Raw genomic sequence first — 22,412 nt, 5'->3', positions numbered from 1 at the left:
GGTAGCCAACAGGTAAGTGCTGTAGCCATGAACAATATCTTTATAAGAAAAAGTAATTAGTTGGAAAGTACTATCTTAATACCATGGTAGTACATGATAAAACTTACTAGGTTGTTGTTACTAACAAAACCTTGATAACTGCACTTGTAATTTGAACTGATCGGTAATAGGGAGGTGTTTCTGTTGAATTCTCACTTACTTTCTTAGTAGTATCAGAGGTAGTGCCAACATTAACCACTCACAACTACGGTGACTGGTTAATCAGTAATAGTGGAGGTTTTTCTTGGCATTTCAGTTGTGGTTTCTTTGTATTTACCTACTTATTGCCAATGGTAATTACCCAATAATACACTATAAATTACAAACTAATTACTAGGTAAATACTATAGTAATTAGGGGACTGTAAAATGAGGGGTTGCCAAAAAAAGGAACAGCTTGGATGCAGTTTTTTTTTTTTTTTTTTTGCATTGCAGAGCAATTTAGTTGTCAAGCATATCCAATGCATTTATTTTAATGACTATAATGTACTTGAAGTGTGCACTATGCAGCTATATTATCTAGAAAAATATTAGTATCAGATCAGGACTCAATCCTAAATGACAAAATATGAATATATACATGGAAAGGATCATATCAAAATTTTCCCAAAAATAATCACACTCTCTCACTAACAGTTTACTCACTTTTTCCCATTCAAAATCAAAGGGCTATCAGAGTTGCCCAAGCAAGGCTGCTGTAATATATATTTTTAGAATTATAGATTCTCCTCCATCAAAAGGTATTTTTGGTTCTCATTCTCATGTACATACAATGTATCTTATCCATATTTAGTATCTTATTATTATCATAGATGCTAGCCTATCATGAACTATTGTCTTGTCATTTATTGAGATTCCTTTAATACCTATTTATTATTATATGCAGTGTATCTGTAATTACAATGAAGCTTGATCACACTCCCTGTTTAGTTTCTTCAGCGTAAATGTTTATTATTGTTATGGCAACAAATTCCAGCAACACAAAAAAAAAACTTCCAATCATGAACTGTATAATAAGATAGATCGCATGACAACCTCCAAAAGTGAAGCCAAAACATCTCAATCTCCCCCTGGTGGGCGGCTGCAATAAAGTTAATGACGGTGCAGGACTTGGAGAAGGGCCAGTTTCAACAAAGAATTGTTGTTCTTGCTGTCCTATTATCAGGAAAAAAAAATTGGCTGCATCCCCTGATGCGTTGATCGTGACTTAGCTATGCCCTTTTTGTCCGGAAGATGTCCAAGGTTCTCACCTCTCTCTCAAAATATTTCTATTGTCCCCAAAACAACAGGAAGCTGTGTCTAGAACTCCGCTTGCCTGAGCAAAATCGATGTAACACAACAGAAAACCATCAGCCCCTGCCATCGGTCAATGTAACCATATATATGCCAGTAAGCTGATGGCAGTCAATTATATTGAATATCAATACCAATGTCTGGCCAAGAAATTTGTGCTTCTCTAGTTTATAGATTATCAGTAAGTGAGGTAATTATATTTTACAGGCTAAAGATGATAATTTACAAACCACAAGCCACCCACTTAAAAGGCCATTCTTAGTATTTGAACATCTTCACGTAAAGGTTTATAGAGCCAAGTAATTCCGATTTCAATGCTGCAGTTATTTTCTGCATGGTTCAGGCTATTACATTCTATTTCCACAGCTTATTTTTTGTTGCCTGTGTGTGTCTGGATGTATTACCTGGCTGTTGGTCCGGCAGTCCAAATCTATGTCTGATGTTCCCGCTGGTACACTGCTCCTTCTGATGGTTACCATACCAGCTGCAGAAAAACAGAGGGAAGAACTTTTGTCATAGTGTATCAAAACCAAATATGACTTGTGACCCTCAGTAAGACTGTATTTTGCTCAGTAGCATTTGTATTGAACATTTTTCCAATATTTTTGCAGAACTGAAATGCATTGCAATTCTATTCATTTATACACCGATAGAGCTCCTATGTGAAAAGTGGCAAAACTTCCTGGAAAATGCAATAATATAGGCCACCTGCAGGATGTCACAAGCAGGAATTGAACTCTTAACATTCGTAGTCAGCCACCTATTAGAACTGAACTAATAAACCAAGGAGCTGACTCTTGCCAACGACAACAATCAAAAAATACCCAAGGTTCAGTTTCTTGGCAACCTCTTCAACTGCACCCACCAGGTGATGAAGTAATACAGGATAAGTCAGCTGCAGAGGGCAGATAGAGGGAGGTCACAAATCCTAAAATATTCACAACAATTCAACCCATGTAAAAATGCTCCCCATGTGCTGGTTTCTGTCCGAGTTCTGTTTTTTTTTTTAGTTCAAAACATGAAATGTACAAAATCTGCTTTTTTTACCTTAAAAAGTTAGAACTTTTAAGTTAGAACTGCATACACCATGGATTCTAACATTTTCTGTCCATTAAATCAGAATCAGAATTGGGTTTTATTGCCAAGTACATTTTTACATACAAGGGATTTTACTTGTTTTTTGGTGCAAAACAATTAACATAAAGAAAGAATAAGAAAAACAGTAAATGTAAATAGAATAAGACATATGATAAAAATATATAGAGGCAAAATAAATTATAAATAGAAAATGAAAAAATTGAATATCAAGAACACAACATGCACAAAAGGTGCAATGGATTGTACAGTTGTGTGTGTTCGGGAGAATCTCCTTTTTCTTCCCATTGCAATATTTTAACTATTTGGTGAAAGGTATAGCTGTAAAATTGAGGAGTTTGACAGGGATATTTCCATCAAATTCAGCTGCCTCCTTTGAGCTGACCTGAGAGGAAAGGGGGGAGAGGAGGGGTACACCTGGGCCATTAATTACCATGGCAACGGACACTTGCCACACACACACAGGTTTATATGAACTAGGAGGACTATTTTTTCAAACCAGTTTTTTGCAACATTAGACAGACACCCCTTTCCACTTGCGCTACAAAGACATAGTAAATATCAAAAAATTCACTTTCAGCTCTACAACACAAATCTCACTTCAAATGTTGAATACACACAACAGAACTCAAAATACTACAACCTGACATCGTGCTGTATTAAGAGGACAAAAGATAATTAGTTGCTAAACCCCACCCATGACAAAAATAGGAATTGTAAGGACAAACTCAATTTGTGAGGACCATAGCTATACAACACACAAAAGGTGTCATTTAAGGGAATAAAAGGGTCAAACATGAATAAATGGAACATGGCATAACACTCACACAGGTGAACAGATTGTGTATTACACAGCCTACACTTAAGTATTATTGAATTAAAAAATGTTTTTTGTAAGTCAACAAGTTGAATTTATTATTTTTTCAACAAAGATCCCCTCATCAAAAACCTTAAGGGAATTATTGAATAGTATTTTTGATTATCACCAAAAATAAACTGACGAATATAAATTAACGAGACCTGCACATTTTGTTCAGCATGATAATTTCACAGATGAACTCTACTTTTCTGTGTAAATGAAATTGTCAGAAGCAAAAAGCTGTAAGGCTCTAAACGAACTATATTGTGGTCACATGAATTAATCAGCACAACTACAAACACTGTAAATACACATTCAAACTCAATCGAAAATTATTATAAACATGAATCTACAAGTTGCAGCACAACTCTGTAAAGCCGTAAAGGCGGACAAGTGACTTTTAATGAGTCTGTGTTTTTGTTTTTGTTTTTTTTTTAGAGTTATGCCCCGATTCCTCACGAAGTCTCTACTATTTTGTAGAGAGCGACTATCCAGAGTTGGTGATTCTGCCTTCTTGCACTGCTGGCATTCGATCAAAGTGGCCAGTTTTCCTTTTGAAATATGTCCTCCAAAATATTTCAGAACAGCTGCAACCTCCTGGGGAGACCATTGCCGTTTTTGTGCCCTCCTTGCATTGTCCAAAGTAACTACAACACAGACAAGCACATTATCAATGGTAACCCAAACTCTAGTTAAGTAAATAAACTTCCTTCTTATTAGTTAACTGCAAATGAAAGGTATAGCGGAGACCCAATCCCACAGTCTCTTTTACTCATTCTGATCTCCCAAACTCATAATACTGGTAGTTGGAAAATACTATGCAAGATTAAATATAAATGGTATCTCTTCTGTTCATTGTAATGGTGCCATTTTTCACTCTTGCTGCTTAAATTTTGTCAAAAAAACCAAGAAAAAAACAGGGAAATGGCAATAAAAAGTTGGTGCTTTGCTTATTTGGCAAATTCACTACATGAATGCATTACTAAATGGAAAAAGCACTTTAAACAAATGTCCCATTATTGATCACTGAATTGTACCTTATCAGCATTTGAACATGGATAGTGAGAAAATAAAATGTTGACAGATGGTCTATATTTTGTCTTTTAAATTAATTCAGTTGTTACAAATACCTAACTCTGTTACAGGATTACAGTCTCCTTAGAAGGAAGTGTTTTGTCACTATCTGGCCCTCTGGTGAACCAGATAGTAGGGTAAAAAAGATTTTGACCGATTTTCAGAGTTAAATTCAAAGTAACATAATAGTTCTTGTATATACAACACTATTGATACAAGTTCCCCAATAAAAAAGGCTCAGAATGAATAACTGGAGGAGTTAATGACTGTTAGGTGATGGCTTACACCAAGTGGATTACATCCAGTAGGTGTGAGCTAGCACTGAGGATGACTATTTGATAAACCAATAGCTGTTTGTCAAATCACATGTTTTAGATGAGTTTCAAAAACTGGCTCATCCTAAAAAGAGATGCATTTGCTCAACTGTTATTCGTTTAAAAGGCTATATTTTTGAAGGTTCAATAAATCAGCATTTTTTCCTCAATCTTGAGAAAGTTCATATGTAAACTCAGATATTTCCCCATTTCATCACTGTGGACAAAATTACTTACTAGGCGTCAAGAGCCATAGAAACATCCCAGCAGGGCACACTTTGCAAACAATTTAAAAAAAATCTTAGTGACATCATCATGGTCAGGGTGTGATTGGGAGGGTTTGCATTTAAGAGACAGTGTTTTCTATATTAAAAGGTATAATTCAAATTACTCAACATTGCTTTAAAGGTTATTTATTTATCAGGCAAGTGAACAAGACATTCGGGCAAGTGGAACATAACCTTTAGTTACCCTATGGGCAAGTGCTTTTGAAACCTTAGTGTTAACCCTTGATTTGTATTTGGTAGTGGCTTGTAAGTTGAAAATTTCCTCTTTTGCCTATTTACCTTTAGATGTGCTTTCCTCCTGAGCATCAATATCTGTGAACAGAAAATTTAAAATTGATTATGAATACATTATTACAAATAATATTTCTTAATCTACATGCAATCAGACAATCACAAAATGCTGGTATACTGAGGTAGAGAGCTAGCCTTCTGACAACCGAACAGCCATGCCATGGAGGTTCCTCAACAGGTTCCCTGGCTCTCTCCATTCCTTCAGAACCTGAAATAAAGTATACTTAGTTGGTTGTTATATACTGTACATATACACATACATACATACATACGAAAGAAGACACCTGCTATCTTTCAGCCTTTCACAGAGCTTGATGTGGCCATTACCCCCATTTCTGATGATTCCAGACTAAATTAAAGCACTGGAGACAGTGTAGCAAAATGGAAGAGAAGTGCTGAGACACCTAAAGCCTGACAGCTGATGGCTCCTGAACTCGTGTCTAACAAACCATGCTGCCAACACATTTTACTGCAGCAGCTTCCTCTGCCACCCTGGCTGATTCCCTCCCTCCAGTAACTGGTATTAATGTGGTTGAAATAACCCAAATAACATATATATAATAGTATCCTTGTCTCTTCATTGATAACATCCTAAAAGTGCAGATAATTGTATATTACTGAGAACTTTATAACTGTTTGCAATAAATAGCAGATTCCTTGATATCTGTGTAGATTGTAAATATTGTTTAATGCGATTATCTATTCAAACGTATTATCATTACAGGGCTCGAGACTAACCAAATGGTGGCATTTTATTGCCTTGCTATTGGTAGACAACCACTATCAGCTGAGACACAGGTACTCCATTTTCTCACTGTGCTGTGGATATAGCTTGGGCTATGTGAAACTAATGGATGACAAGCATCATAGAAGAAATGCATTTAGGCATCAACTACCTGGACACAACTCTTGACGAGTCTGAAAAGAGTTTGGCCTCTATGCTTAACAAGTGACTTAGTGGTGTAGACCTTTGTGTAGGTTTTGCAGTATTTACCAGATTTTTCTTTCACTTTCATTCCTCTGGTGGGCTTTTTGTTCCTCCGGTTTCCATTCTTACTCGGTGCTGCTAAAGACAAAGAAAAAAATCAAAAGGGAACAATGTGAAGATTCAGAAAAAAACAACCAATTGTCACAGGGAGCAATTAATTGTTTTGGATAGTTTTCTAATTAAGTGCCCTTAAGTTATTTAAAGATGCTCATTTATGGGGACAACCAGCTGGTGGATCCTCAAAGGCATTCATTTAAATCTTCATAAGATGGAGACATTGACTAGCATCAAAATAATTTGCCAAAAGTGGCTTGTGAGTTGAAAACCTCTCTCTTGCCTATTTACCTTTAGATGTACCTTCTCGGTCGGCATCAATATCTGTAAGCGGAATATTATAAGTTGTTATGAATACATCATTACAAATATTATTTCTTTGCCTACATGCAATCAATCATGAAATGTTGGTAGAGTGAGGTAGAGAGCTAACCCTCTGACAACAGAACAGACTTGCCTGGAGGTTCCTCAACAGGTTCCCTGGCTCTCTCCATTCCTGCAGAACCTGAAACAAAATTCATTATAGTTAGTTAAACACATATACATACAAATATATCAAGAGAGAGGAGCAGGACCAAAGACCAAGCTATGTTGACATGCCATGTCCTTTCGTCCTTGTTCCTTCCCTCTCTTCACTTCTCTCTTCTCCTCCCTACCTACTTATTAAACTAAATTTCCACCTGTGATTATGAGAGTATTTTGCAGTAGACTATTACCATGACAGTACTGTCTGTTTTGCATCTGTTTATTACAGAGAGTCTCACTGCTCTGTGTGTAATGACGAGTGACGCTCATTACTCCACAGTAAGTGACTTAACACTAAAATTACAATTGGTCAGGAATATGTCATAATATACTATATCATCAATAAGTAGTTAAATTGTTGAGGGTCTAACCTTTTGATGACAGAAGAGATGGGCCTGGAGATTCCTCAGCAGGTTTCCTGTTGCTATTCATCTCTGCAGAATCTGCTGTAAAGGGTCAATGTTGATCATGTATTTTTTTTTATAGATATTCTAAATTTTGTGTTAGAAAATCACTGCATACTTACCTATATCAGTCTGTGGTAATGTAGGGGGAATTTCCTCCTCCGCCTCACTCTCTTGACTTTGCTCAGCATCCGTCAACTCTAGGTCATCTGATAAAATAAATTCTATTACATTTTTAAATTATGAAGTTGTAGTGCAATAAACTGCCAATCTATGTAGCGTTTTGCTACATCAATTATTTATTAGAAGCTACCATGGTTTTTAACAGAATACAGCAACTTTAAATGGCATTACCTTCGATTTCAATCTCCTCAAGAGTTTTGCCTTGAAGACTTGCAAGAGACCCTTTCTCCATAGCAAGCAGTAGTTTGGATATTTTGGCCAGCTGGGTTGTTGCCTCTGGAAGCCTGTAGACGCGAATATCATGGCCGAGGAAGTCAGCAACTTGGTCCAGCTCGTGATTCTTGAGGTTAAGAATCTGTGACAAAGTTGCGACATGTTTGCGTAGCTGCGACGACCTGAGGAGTTCAGGGTTCTTGGCCCCGCATTCATTGGCATAAAGTCTTCGACTGTCCTGTCCTCTAAGGGGTCAAACAATGTGGTCTTGCAAAGAGGAATGGGTTTTCCTCTGGAACGCCAGTCTTTTCTCTTACTAATGAGGTGTGTTAAGGCATTTACCATGTCAGGTGATACCAAAACAGCAACCTTTCGTCCTCTTTTACCCCTGATTTCCACACGACTGAAGTGGTTACAAAGTTCTAGTTCAAATTTTGTTAGTCCAGCAGCAACATCTTCATGTAAGGCACTTGTGTCCCTCTCAAGGAAGCCTTTAAGTTGCATTTTTGCAACTTCTCCTCCACGTCTTCAGTTAAATAGTATTATGTTTGCCAGAGTTGCTTTGCATAGTTCACCATATGGTTGTGGTGATGGCTTCTTTTCTAAGTCCTTAAATGCTACTTCTGCAGTCTTCTGAAGATGTTTGTGAAGACATTGCACATCCTCTGTGAAAGGCAGAGTGGAAGGTTTATTAAAGTGCCGCTTATTCAAGGTGGTTAAGGCTGTGTGCGAGACAAGTTCTGCCCACTTTGTGGTATACAGGGTTTTGAAAGTCTGGGTTGACTTTATTAGCTCACTGTCTTCTGCTATTAGTGCTCTGCAGTGTATGATGTCACTTATCTTCTGCAGTGAGTTACCCAACTTAAGTACTAGGCTTGGAGTTTTGTAGCAGTGCTTTTCTTCATCAAACCCAGACACTTTCTTGACAGCTTGAATAACCACATGAAAATTTGCAGGTCTTACAGCATCTTCAAGAGTATTTACTGAAAATTCTCTTCGCAGTGTCAGCTGGAGTCTTCCAATTTCTCTGAGTTTCTGTCGAATGTAGTCATATTTGGTGGGATCCTGTCCATGTTTGTTAAAAAGTGACTGGAGAGAGGCACGGCAATAATAGATGCATGTCATATTACAATAATGATAGGTGTGAAATTAGAAATTGCTCTCTATGATGATGTTGAGAGAGATGATAACAGTCTCATGCATATGTTGAAAGGGAGTTGTCCAAAGGCAAGATCACAGCATCGGCACAACCAGGACCAGACCACAATCAGGGCGAGCGGGGGGCACAGTATCAGTACAGCCACAGCACGAGCACAACCAAAGGCAGGGTCGCAGCATCAGCACAGCTATCACCACGGTCAGGCACAGTCAAGGTTACGGCCAGGATCCAGGGAAACTAGGAAACAAGGGAGCAGGAACGCTCCCGAGAGGCAACAGGATTAGCGTAGTGCAGTTCAAGAGACCCAGGCTCTGTAATCGCGAGCCCCAGGTAGTGAGAGTACCACATGGCTATCACAGAGCTAAGCTAAGCTTGCAAATGGCAATGCAGTTAACAGACATGCATGAGTTCCGATGGCGGCATTGAGAGAAGGAAAAGGAGCTCAGTGTATCAGAGGCAGTCCCCCAGCAGGTTAAACCTATGTCAGCCTACTCAGACATAGTGGCCAAAGACAACACCTTAACTCTTCCAATCCCTGAATTGGCTTCAACTGGTTTCGAAGAGCATTTTCGAACATGTCGCCACAGATCTCTTTGGAGATACAGACCCTGGCAGTACATGCAGTGCAATAGTCTTTGGCTTTCTTGGCCTTCTTAGCTGTGCGTCTAAGTTTTAGCACTCCAGCTCCACTTGTTAAAACCTCTGTGTTATGTTTGTGGTTTCCCTTGTTGCGTAGCTTGATGAGCATTTTCATGCGTTCTTTGGACTTCTTTGGTAAACTTAAAACTTGAGCAATTTCCAAATTTGTCTTCTCATGAGTTTTTAAGTGACGTGTAAATTTTGACTGTGGTTTTCCACAAATGTAGCAGTACGTTTTATTTCTTAAAGACGATGTGTCTAAAAACTGTTCACACTTAGCTTCAGCGCTATCCGTAACAGATGTGTCTTCAGCATCAGCATCACTATTCCCAACTTCAGCCTGAACTCCTGATACTTCAAGATGATTTGTGCTGACTGCATCTTCGAGTAATGATTCTGCAGCTTCAGAAAATGATTCTCTCGCTACTTCAACGAGGCTTTCTCGGTAGTGTCTTCTCTTTTTTGAAGCAGACTCACTGCAGGACACCTCAAAATTCTGTACTTCCAAATGTTCAAGGGTCACAGATTTTGAAAGCTGTTGTCTGTCTTCCCATGAGCTGTCTGAATTACTGTTGGAATCTGGAACATATTCCTCTTCTGATGATGGCACTTCACTTGAACTTTGTTCTTCAGAAGCCTGATATTTAAAGAAAAAAAAAAAAATTACTATTTTGTGAACTTGGAAGGCCGAGAATAATTCTACTAATACACTTACTATTGGCAGAGGTTCAGGGATGTTCTTCAGGTTTTTGACATAACAGGTTTTGTGCCAGGACTGGTAACAAACTAGACATCGAAATTTAGGAATAAAGGTATTGTAGGTCCTTAACAATGATCATTTACATGCAGCCTAGCAAGGATGGTCATTAATAGACTATTTTTGTGTCTCTCTGTTGTGAAAATAAGGTTTTTAAGTCTGTCAAACAAGGTTTGTCACGTGTTTGTGTTGCTGTGGTCATGTGCTTGGCAAAGTGTTTGAGTGGTGATGGATAAATTATGTGGATGCAGCTGCAAATGACTTCATTCTATAACATATTGCAGGGTTAAGACATGGAACAATTTTTGAACCTGTGATCTCAACTTTGAAATGTGTAGCATATAGACAATTGTTAAGACATTCCATAATTTTACAACCAATATATTTGATTAAATTGGCTACAAGAGCACAAAAAAGTTTTTCACAAGAGCTTAAAATTTTTCACAGATCTAGCCTCTTGATGCAAACCTGACTGATGCATTTAGAGGCTGAAAAGATATATACATTATTGGAAAACAAAAAATTAAGTCAGTTTTTTAATATATTGTCACACTTTATTTCAGAGGCAGTTATTAACACACTAGGAAAGTGGTGCCCTCTGTAAATATATGCAAAAAAGTGCTTTGCATCTATAAAGCTGTTTTTTTCTATAGTGTCTTTGGGGGTTTTAAAAAATAAACCTTGAGGTTGTATGTCATGGCAAACATGTGTATCCAGACACATATGCAGCCATGACAGTATAAAATGCTTACAACATGGATGTGGCTGTGAAACTCCAACAAATTCTAAAACATGGATGTTGCAATATCTTAAACCCTGTTGCACAGAAGATACAATTACACGGTGTCAAGATGGCCACCAAAGATCAGTGTCACAGAGTATTAAACAAAATGTTACCAAAATATAGTCAGTTTACCAATTTTAAGAAATCCCTCAAGGTGTTCCTGGGATATATTGTTAAAAAGATTGGGACTGAACCCCCAAAATAAATTACTCACTTTTACATCGCTCACCCATCCATTTCAAAGGTGCAAAGGGTCCTCTACATGAGGCACATTTTTCAAGGCTTGATATAACTGAGGACACCAAGTCATGTTTACAGTTCTGTTGAGCAAAAAAGTGCAATTACAAAAATACATTTGAATACCAACTGACAACAGCAATTCAAAAATAATACTTTTTTCCCCTTTATTTAGCAGGTGTAAAATATAGAAAGCAAATGCATTTTATGTGTTTGGCTACTATTTGAAAACAGGTAAAAGGAAAAAGACACCATGAAAACTATTGTATTATTGCCTCAATCTAGAAAAAAAAATAAAACTTTTTTTTTCAGAGGTTAATTTCAGTGTTCAAAAACATCAGAACTGTTTTTAAATTTCCTTGTTATTGGTGTTGTGCAATGTAAAACACAAAAAGATAAATAAAATAAAATATACTTTCTGGGAAAAAACTGTAACCAAATATACTTCAACATGTTCATATTCCACAATGCACAGTATGATAAAACCACTTAGAAAAGGGATGTACTGTAACATGGACAGTGAAATGCCAGTTTCCAGAAGAGTAAAACATTCATAAGATCCTTTACAAATTGTTCACATACAGTGAGTATTGGAAAGAAACATGGACATGTGCTGGCAGTCAAACTCAGATAAAATTTTGTTGGACAAAAAGAAAAAATATTAAATGCAAAACAAAATTTTCACACCAAGACTGCTTGTAAACATGTTGTGATGGATCAACACAGTCATATAAAGAGGAAATGACAGAAGATACAATATTTCAAGTTAATAACTGAAAATGAATCTTAGCATCAGACCTTAAAAGACTTCACTGGGTTTACACAGTCCACCTAATGTCTGTACCTGACCAGCTGAGTATTATACAGGACCTGTGTATCTACAGACTACTGAATGCCATCCATGAGTTTCTGCCTCGGAAAATAAAACTCAAAGTCCTCCTAATGTCTGTATCTGACCAGCTGAGTGTTACACAGGACCTGTGTATCTACACATGTCTGAATGTGAGTTCATGCTTCTAAATACAAAAGTCCAAGGAAATTTAATTACCTGTTCAATGCTGTCACTCAGGGAATTGCACGTGGCCACGTCAGCAGGTTGAACATGCATCTCCTGAGAAATCTGGTGGACAAAAGACAATCACTAAATATCACTTTTTTTACTGCAAGGCTGTATTTGTAGATGCTGTGACTCAACAATTGTACATAGATGTACAAAGGGAATGAAAGACCCACAGGGACACTGCTACTGTGTGACACTGGCATGCATGAGGACTTCATAGAAAGCTGACAGAAAGAATAATTTCCTATAGCCAGTATTTAAGCTAGGGAGGTCAGTTTGTATGCATATTTTGCAAGGGGTTTATTTTATAAGTATTACCGATATTTACCTGTTTTGTTGAATCATCTTTTACACACTTGACCCCATCTGAAGACTGCTGCGTCATCTGTGAAGTCTCCTGTAGAAATAATGCAATAATTTCCTATAGCCAGTATTTAAGCTAGGGAGGTCATGTACTTTTTCTAGTGGAATCCCAAAACACAAGTTTGATTTAATCTCACCTGGGAAAAAATGTGTTCTCTCTCTTCAGTTCCCTGACATACACATTTGCTATGTGACAAACTATATTAAAACTATTTACCATCACAGTGCATGATACAGTTTGATATTGCCTTCAAAACAGTGTTCAAACACAGCAGAATGAGACATTCTGTGCCAGTTTCGATTTATGTGAAATTAAATTTCATTTTGAAATACCTTGCATCTCCATGGCCAATTAGAATCCCCATAGTTGTATGTGATCTCCTCCCCTGGACTGATGTCCTTGATCGCAAACAAGCATAGATGGGGCCTTCCATCCACTCTAATCACTTTCATCTTGCTGTTTGGGTTGATGTGATCGTCATTGACTAGTCTTCCCAGAGAGCCATCCTCTATGGCAGCATCAACACTGAAATGTCAAGAGTAAAATTGCAATTATACTCATTATGCACATGCAGTGTTACCATGTTTCAAGAATATTTATCTAAGAATTTAAAACAAAAATTAAACAAAATCACAATAATTCTGTATCACCATATATCACAATTATGACTACTTTTAGTAACAGTTAATTAGCAGACTTTGCATCTCTGGGTATATATACAAATTTAGAAAATATACCTTAAATTAGTTCCATACAATAACAGTTGTCCATTATAATGGAAATCAAACATGAAAACCTTCAGTGCATCATGATACACTTTGGATCTGTGCTCCTTTTCCGTTTTGGTCAGGATTTCCCCTCTGTATTCCACAAGGAAGTCTCCTTTTTGAAAGGAGCAGCAGCTGAACACACCTCGACCTAGAAGACCACAGGATGAGTCAGGAGAAATGATAAAGTTAGAACTATAATTTTACAGTGTGTCCGCTCTTCTCTGTCAGTCTCTACATGCACCTACTCCCGCCCCTTACAAGGGCAATCAGCTTATTTGTTTCAGCTGGGCAGGGTACCTGGCCTGCCTGCCTGTTGGGTTATTGTGGGTCTTGTAGTCTTTTACTGGACGCCATGATGGTTTGTAGTCTTTGCTGCAACCATCAGGATGTATCTCCCCTCAATTACTCCCATGACATCACAAAACATGAATAGATTAAGTAAATGTTAGATATTAATCCATGTTTTGAAATTAACACTACAATGGAAAAATGTTGCTCTGGGCCGTCAAAAGTCGAGGGCTGGCCCTACATTTGAGACTAATAGCTATGAGAAGCTGAGGAAGAGAGGTGAGTGGGAAGCTCTAGCCAAAGGGGAGACAAGTGAAAGTGGACAACATTATCCTATTAAATTTTGCTATGTGAATACTGTGTTTCCTCTACACTCATTTAGGAGTGGCGGCCCGCCACTCCAAAATCCTACCCGCCGCTCCTTCAAATGTCGTTTTTTTTTTGGTTGTTTTTTTTTTTTTGAAATTGTAAATACACCACCGCTGCATCACAGCACAGTCCTGCACTGTGTTGGGTGTCGCGAGTGCTGAGACAGATAACTATCTTGCTCCGTATCTACTCTTTGGGGTAGATACCACCGCCCCCTCCCACCCCCCAACAGAACTAACTGGTGCCGACGTTAATTAGCTACTCGCATCCAGGTATCAGGTCGGAGAGTCAGAGGAGTGTCGTCTTGAAAATAGCGTGCAACTTACCGGAGAAAAGGAAGACTTATTAGCTTAAGAAAACTTATAATAGATTTTATTAGTTAAATAAACATTTGCAAAATATTGATGGCCAGCTGAGGTTACGTAGCTTAAGTTAATTGGGCCCGGTGCCAACTCAACTCAGTGTCGCTAACGTGAGTAAACTAATTCATAGCATTAAGCGATATACACGCCATGATGTAACTGCTGACTGCATTTTCAGATGAGCTTGTTCAAATATTTTTCAAAGAGGAGAAAGACACCTGATGAGGATGGCGCTAGTCAGGTATCATTAGCCTTTTTACTGACTCAAATTATGATGGTTAGGTAAAAAATTATGTTCACACTTGTAATCAAATGTGACGTGAGTGTAAATTATCTAACGTTAATGTTTTATGTAATCGTATAAGACAAGTAACAGACAGGGAGGAGCAGTGCAACAAAGTGAAGGAGAGCAGAGTACAGGAGGAGGAGTGCCGAGCGAAGGAGCAGGAGAGCAAAGTGATGGTGCAGGAGAGAGAGATGAGAGTAGAGGAGAAAAACATAAAGGGAAACACAGGCTATCAGGCTGGGACCCTAAATGGGTTGAAAAAAAAAAAAAAAAATTTCTTTAAATATTGTTTCCATTTGTAGGTGAAGCCTGACTTGAGAAACAGGCTGCAGGGGGATCACCTTGCAGCATGTATACTGCAGAGCATCAACGGGCCACCTCTTGGGGAATTTCCGTACAACAGAGAAAAATAATCAGTTAATTATTAGCCTGTAGTCATTTACTAAATGGCAATAGTCTACTGATGTCATTGCCCAACCCAGTTGTACACAGAATGCCCGACCAAAGGGCCCATGTTTTTAAATACATTAATAAAAGATGGATACAATAATTAATCAAATTAATTAGTTGGTTATTAGTTAATTATTTATAACAGTAATGTAAAATAATTGTTTTACAACATTTATCTTTTGGGTCGATTTTCTCTTCAGTTTCCTTTGCTATGTTACACTCATTAAGATGCTGTTGCTGAGACTTCAATAATCTGTGACATTACATTTGATTAAGAAATGTAATGTATTACAGTCAGCAATATGTTTGTTACCTTTGCATCGTACACCTAGCCGGAAACGAACAGAACGAAACTGCGAAATCTCCGAGTTGTGGGTTATACAGTACTACTACATTAAAATCACTCAACATATCAAGAACTGTTTGCTAGTGAAAAGTTTGTAAGGAAAAGGTGGTAGATAACACCCATTTAAAAACCCAAGACTGCCCAACCAGATAGACGAAGCAACGTGTGCACAGGCTATGCTAGCATCTTGCTAACTGCTAACCTTAAACTTGTCCTCTCCCTGCTAGTAATTTGTAAATAATTACGTTTTAATCCAGCCACAAAAGTAAACTTCGGTAAACCTGCTTCAACAGTCAAAGTACAGCTATATAGTTAGGGTTTTGCATGAGTCTTACCTCTTTCATCTTTTTTCATGGGCAGACCTGCCAGCCGATGTACCGTCATTAACACTGTAGCATGCTACGCAACGCGCGTATTCCGCACATACACAGCAAGCACTCTAGGAGGACCTTACCAAGTTGTTTGAAGAGGAGGGGTGATCAGAAATGCAGAAGTGGTCATTTTCCAGAGGAGAACAAAGTTGGATTTATTGAAGAAACCAGGAAGGAAGTTTATTTGAATTATATATTGCTATCTCTGTTGTCAGATTATCAAAAATAAATACTTTATCATAAAGTTGACCTTTATTTGAGCACTGGTTAAATGGTATCTCCCATGTGCAAACGGTATCTATCAAGCTTTTTGTCTTCATTTCCAAAATTAAATTTTTAATCTCCAACTCAAATACCCAGGGATATTTACAAAATAATTTAAGATAGAGAAAAATAACATGTTCAAGATCCTTTTCATATTTTTTTATGTGCACATCAAATACACCAAAGCAATCCTTGGCAATGACACATATTATTTGTATGTTCGTGTGCGTGTGCACATATATATCTATAACTATATATATATATATATATATATTAGTGCTGGCATAGATTAATTTTTTAATCTAGATTAATCTCACTGCAATCCTGTAGTTAATCTAGATTAATCTAGATTAAAATTATAGATTTGAATTTTGCCAAAGACATTCAAAATAATATCTATCTATCTAAATGATGAAAATGCATCACAACATGCTTGAGAAAGCTGTTCTACTATAATATTTGGTAAAGAAAAATAATGTTCCATAAGATTTACTTTGGTGTTTAACTTTTTTATTTTGTTAAACACAGACATTTAGGAGCACAGGTTCTGTCTCCATGTGGAAAAAGCTTTTTCCTGCTAACTGGAATGAACAGCAGAGGGCGCAGCCTCTGATAACATGACCCTAACTGAACTGTGGGCCTACATTAGAGGTCATGAAGAATACCATTAACAGTCAGCAGCTCTGTGACACAGCTTGAGCCAATCACTCCGGTCACTAAGGCAGACCAGCTTCCGCCTTGTTCACACCCCCTCCGCGTGAACAAGGCGGAAGGTAGGTATACATCCGCGCTTAAACAACAAAGTGAAATTGGTGCCTCGCTCACTGTATAGACCCAACTTAGTGAATAGTTTATCGCGCGATAATTTCCTTATCGCGATAAGAATCCAGATTAACGCAGCACGTTAACGGCCCAGCACTAATATATATATATATAAATATCTATCTATCTATCTATCTACCTACCTATCTCTCTCTCTCTCTCTCTCTCTCTCTCTCTATATATATATATATATATATATATATATATATATATATATATATATATATATATATATATTAGTGCTGGGCGTTAACGGCGTTAACGTGCTGTGTTAGCTGGATTCTTATCGTGCGATAAGGAAATTATCGCGATAAACTATTCACTAAATTGGGTCTATACAGTGAGCAAGGCACCAATTTCACTGTAGCGGATGTATACCTGAATTACGGAGGGCGTGAACGAGGCAGAAGCTGGTCTGCCTGAGTGACTGGAGTGATTGGCTCAAGCCGTGTCACAAAGCTGCTGACTGTTAATGGTCTTCTTCATGACCTCTAATGTAGGCCCACAGTTAGGGTCATGTTATCAGAGGCTGCGCCTCTGCTGTTGATTCCAGTTAGCAGGAAAAGCTTTTTCCACATGGAGACAGAACCTGTGTTCCTAAATGTCTGTGTTTAACAAAAAGTTAATCTTATGGAACATTATTTTTAATTACCAAATATTATAGTAGAACAGCTTTCTCAAGCAGTTTGTGATGCATTTTCATCATTTAGATAGATAGATATTATTTTGAATGTCTTTGGCAAAATTCAAATCTATAATTTTAATCTAGATTAATCTAGATTAAAAAAAATAATCTATGCCCAGCACTAATATATATATATATATATATATATATATATATGTATAAGATAAGATAAAATAAGATAAGATAAGATAAGATAAGATAAGATAAGATAAGATAAGATAAGATAAGATAAGATAAGATAAGATAAGATAATCCTTTATTAGTCCCACAGTGGGGAAATTTCCAACATTGCAGCAGCAAAGGGATAGCAAAATAGAAAGATAACTGTGCGAAATAAACTATATTAATAAATAAGTACAAAACAAGGAATGTGCAGGTTAAAGATGAAGGAAAAAAAGCACAGAGGACGACATAAACAAACAATATATACAGTATTTACAATGCCGAGAAACTCAACAGTTAAAGAATGTTTACAGTTGCATGAGTGAAAGTGAAATTGCACTTGTGGTATTAAGCTGTACAAGTGGAGTCAGTTATTGTTGTGTGTGGTCTACTGGGAGCAGTGCTGGTTGTACAGTCTGACTGCAGCAGGGAGGAAGGACCTGCTGTAACGCTCCTTCACACACTTGGGAGGAAGCAGTCTGTCACTGAAGGAGCTTTCCAGTGCAGTCAGGGTGTCATGCATGGGGTGGGAGTCGTTCTCCAGCATGGATGACAGCTTAGCCATCATCCTCCTTTCTCCCACCACCTGCACTGAGTCTAAGGGGCACCCCAGGACAGAGCTGGCCTTCTTGATAAGTTTGTCAAGTCTCTTCCTCTCAGCAGTTGTGATGCTGCTGCTCCAGCAGACCACTCCATAGTAAATGGCTGATGCCACTACAGAGTCAAAGAAGGTCCTCAGGAGTGCTCCCTGCACTCCACAGGACCTGAGTCTCCTCAGCAGGTATAGTCTGCTCTGACCCTTTTTGTAAAGTGACGTTGTGTTGATTGATCAGTCCAGTTTATTGTTCAGGTGAACACCCAGGTACTTGTAAGAGTCCACTATCTCAATGTCCATTCCCTGGATTTTCACCGGTGTCAGAGGGGAGCGTCTGCACCTGCGGAAATCCACCACCAACTCTTTGGTTTTCCCCACATTGATGTGGAGGCGGTTCCGCTGGCACCGGTCCACAAAGTCCTGAGTCAGTTCTCTGTACTCTCTGTCGTCCTCATCTATGATGAGACCGACAATTGCAGCGTCATCAGAGAACTTTTGCAGGTGGCAGTTGGTGGAGTTGTACATGAAGTCTGCAGTGTAGAGGGTGAAGAGGAAAGGAGCCAAGACGGTTCCCTGCGGGGCCCCCGTGCTGCAGACGACCATGTCAGAAACACAGTCCTTGGCCCTCACGTACTGTGGTCGGTCCGTGAGGTAGTCCAAGATCCAGGATGAAAGGTGGGAGTCCACGCCTGAGTCCTCCAGCTTGTCCCTCAGAAGCTCAGGCTGAATGGTATTGAATATATGGTATATATTGCTAGTTGTGTTATAGGTTGTAAAGACATTGTTGTATCCCATCTGGCTGTGTCCTTAATGCATTGATATGGTCACTTGTGGGAATTGGCAAGGTTTGCTTGCATGGAGACATATGACACCAAAACCAGCGTTTCTGTTTTATCCTCTGCATGTATCTATAGCACAACATATTTAGTACCTTAAGAGTGGAGGCACTAGAACCGGCACTGCGCTGATCTGTGAGCTATGTCACTCTTTAGTCTCATACATCAAAAGTTTGTACACGTTTAACTTCTTTTTCTGTTGAACTTATTTGAACATGAACTGCTATCATACTCCAGGGAGTATATGAGGACAGCTAAATGAGTACGAATGACATACTCCAGGGAGTATGTTAGCCTCAAAAGCTAGGAAGTCTCAAAAGGCTTATCAGTCTATTATAATTTTTTTGGGGAAGTCAGTAACAAGCATGTCCCACACGTGATTGTTATTGGCTGTTACCACATACATGCTACTTAATTGAAAACACAAAACAAACAAAAAACAAAAACAAAAAAACAGCACTGACACTACAATAGCAGTGAAATAGCAAATATAGCTAAGTAAATGGTCAGTTGTTGAAATTTCATCATGTAGAAGATCGAAATCTAAGACATGAAATTCCATTAAGAGCATCAGGTAGTGGACCCAGAGGTAGAGCTAAGGGGTGGCTTCAGCCCTGATTTTTTTTTTTTCTTAAATCCTTATATCTTGTAGGTTTTGAAAACGATCAAATTTTTTTGTTGTTTTTCCATAATCTTTCTTTCTTTTTTTTTTATTAGGAAAAGATACAAAAACAATTGTGTATGCTATCAACTATCTTTCTTAAGAAGAAAGTCAGACTCAGCAGGTCAGATTATTTAAAAAATCAGCCAAGAAATTGCAATAGGTGAATATCTACTCTATAGGCTTGCCATAGATAGAACAGACATGCACTAGGATGTTTGGGAAAATACATATACTGAACAATGGCATCAGCTAGCAGAGGAGAAGTTGTATGGTCTGAAAGATAATCACCGTACTTCTCCAGATATAACAACATTTCAAACAGAAGCCTTAAATAACACAGAAACAACAGTTTTCCTTCATTTTTCTGTTCATATGAAAGTAAGGGGCTTTATGAGCACCACACTGCAGCGCCAAGTCAAGTGAGAACTATAATTCAAAGCAGTCAAGGTCTGAGCTCCAGTGGAACTTCATAGTGTGAACAGAGGCCACATCCCAAGTCCTTTAAATTGCATCCATGCTTCTCCCACTTGCGCATTTTCCTTGCTACTCAGCCCTGTCCACCAGGGATGCATGGATAGTTTCCTCTGAAGTGTGACATGAAGCAACGCCCGTTTCTGACGACGGTAGTAGTTGATCAGCTGATCAGGGCCACTGCTTGTCATTTGGGTGACCTAAGCATAATGTATTGCTCACACAAGTCAGGAAAAAGGTCCTAAAACTTAACAAACTCCGCATATATGTTCCACTATAGCACAACTATAGATCAGACATTTTTCAGCAGCCGCTCTGCTGAGAAATTCATATGTCTGATATGGCCCTAACTCAGAGTTAATGCATTACTCATGATTGTGACTGATGATGATCTTACTGGGTTGTTTTGGTGTGCTCTCTAGTACTGGTGCCATACACACAGTGCGAAATGTCCACGCCAGTTGCAGCAGCACTGCAACTGATAACAGCTGGATCAGCTGTCAGTCGACTTTAACAGCTGGAGAGACTTTTGACAGAGTTGATGTCACATGTACACTGTGCAGACAGCCTGATAACACAGATAAAGTTCGGCCTGTTAGTTGCAGGGCAGCAGAGTTTCTCTGTTTAAGAACACATGAACAACAACCTGCACTCTGTATTCATACTGTACTGTGTCCCATTCAATGTCACAGAGTGTTCTTATCTGTCATGTGTTCTTATCTTATTAAGGCTGTTCATTATTTCCATCTGTAGGCTATTAATTTATTTTTAGATAGTAAATTCCTTATTATACAAGAGTTAGTTCCAACCAAACAATTTGACTGGTCGAGAGGCATTCCATGAGTGTTGATATAGGAGTACAACATCACTGGGACTGTTAACTTTTAACTATCCATGTATCACTCCGCTTCATGGCCATCCAAAATCCGTTAATTAGTGTAAGAGTGAAAGTGGGATATGTTTTATAAGTGGGATATAATTTTCAAGTGTGTCTTGAGCTGACTGTACATGCATTGGAGTTACTAAAAGTTATGAGGAAGCCCTGGAGGGGGCAGCTGTGATGGACGAGTTTTGTTAAACCACCGTTCACAAGGAGTAAACCAGCTGTTACAGATGTTACAAGGATGTGCAGTGAGAGAGGGACACACTTGTCTGACACTATCCACAGCCTGAGAGACACCGACACACACACATGCTGTCTGATACAGGACTCAAGGTGATGGAGATCACGGCAGTGAGTGGACATGCGCTGATTTCACTAAAAAGAGATAAATGTTCATGATCCTCAGCAGCTGCTCTGTGCATAACATGAAGACCAAGCTCACACAGATTAGCAAGCAGCATGCAGGAAAATGTTAATGCGTTGCTAGGCACCAGCTGTCACATCCAGCGACTGCAGAACTACTTTTTGTTGGTGGAGCCAGAAAAATCATTAAATAAACAAACAAATCAAATTAGCCTTAAAAGTTGTGACAACTGTGACAGTTTTGGAAAACGTCGTTCTGTGTTAATATCAATGTTACACAGCATTAAAGAAAAAAAACATGAATTAAAAAGACATTCTGAGAATTAACAGGACCTTCCGGTAGTCAGCCAATCAGATGCTCAGAATTATACACAGTGTGTGAATATTCATGAGGTCCTGCTATACCACAACCTATCTACAGGGGGCACTTGGGTGATACACAGATTATACACAATTTCTGTTTTTTATGTATTAACAGGACATCTCGAGATTTTTTGTATTTGGGCTCTACACACCAATAGAAACACTTCTACGCTTTTAGATTTCTTTCAAAATTAGCAGGACACCGACCCTGTCCTTCTAATTTTAAATGTCCTGCTAGTGTCGGCATGTATTCATATGAAATGTCCCTATAATTCACATATACCAACAAACACACACACACACACACACACACACACACACACACACACACACACAGAGCCATCCTGGTATGTGCGTAACTTTTCCAATACACAGATGCCAGTTAGTGATGCCTGGTCTACTTGTAATTACTAGTAATTAATGGCAGCATTGGCCCTTGTAGCC

The 22,412-nt window shown here is 38.4% G+C and overlaps 1 protein-coding gene across 1 annotated transcript; it reads right to left on the bottom strand.

The window, feature by feature from the left end:
- Window positions 1-2,469: 2,469 nt before the first annotated feature.
- Window positions 2,470-19,183, bottom strand: LOC148186395 (uncharacterized). The gene is made up of 18 exons (XM_088070497.1): window positions 18,652-19,183; window positions 18,207-18,507; window positions 13,356-13,586; window positions 12,951-13,143; window positions 12,583-12,651; window positions 12,243-12,314; window positions 11,172-11,277; window positions 10,132-10,202; window positions 9,270-10,053; window positions 7,577-7,861; window positions 7,345-7,431; window positions 7,190-7,264; window positions 6,751-6,798; window positions 6,585-6,617; window positions 6,246-6,317; window positions 5,370-5,459; window positions 5,240-5,272; window positions 2,470-3,932 (listed from the first exon to the last, which is right to left on the bottom strand). Exons 1-18 carry the CDS (start codon window positions 19,181-19,183, stop codon window positions 3,607-3,609), a joined length of 3,408 nt encoding a protein of 1,135 aa, XP_087926623.1. The 3' UTR covers window positions 2,470-3,606.
- Between the last annotated feature and the right edge of the window lie 3,229 nt (window positions 19,184-22,412).

This window comes from Plectropomus leopardus, chromosome 19 (assembly GCF_026936395.1).
Source record: "Plectropomus leopardus strain MGB_pleo_1.0 chromosome 19, ASM2693639v1, whole genome shotgun sequence".
Classification (NCBI taxonomy): Eukaryota; Metazoa; Chordata; class Actinopteri; order Perciformes; family Serranidae; genus Plectropomus; species Plectropomus leopardus.
This window is presented reverse-complemented; position numbering and strand designations above follow the sequence as displayed.

Bases quoted from the DNA above. Each gene is read 5' to 3' on its own strand.
- LOC148186395 (XM_088070497.1), bottom strand. From the start codon at position 19,183: ATGGGATACAACAATGTCTTTACAACCTATAACACAACTAGCAATATA. The intron at 13,587-18,206 runs GTACAACCAGCA...CACACTGTAAAA, and splicing joins CTCCCTGCTGCAGTCAGACT to TTATAGTTCTAACTTTATCA. The intron at 7,862-9,269 runs GTAGGCTGACAT...GACCCCTTAGAG, and splicing joins TCTTTGGCCACTATGTCTGA to GACAGGACAGTCGAAGACTT.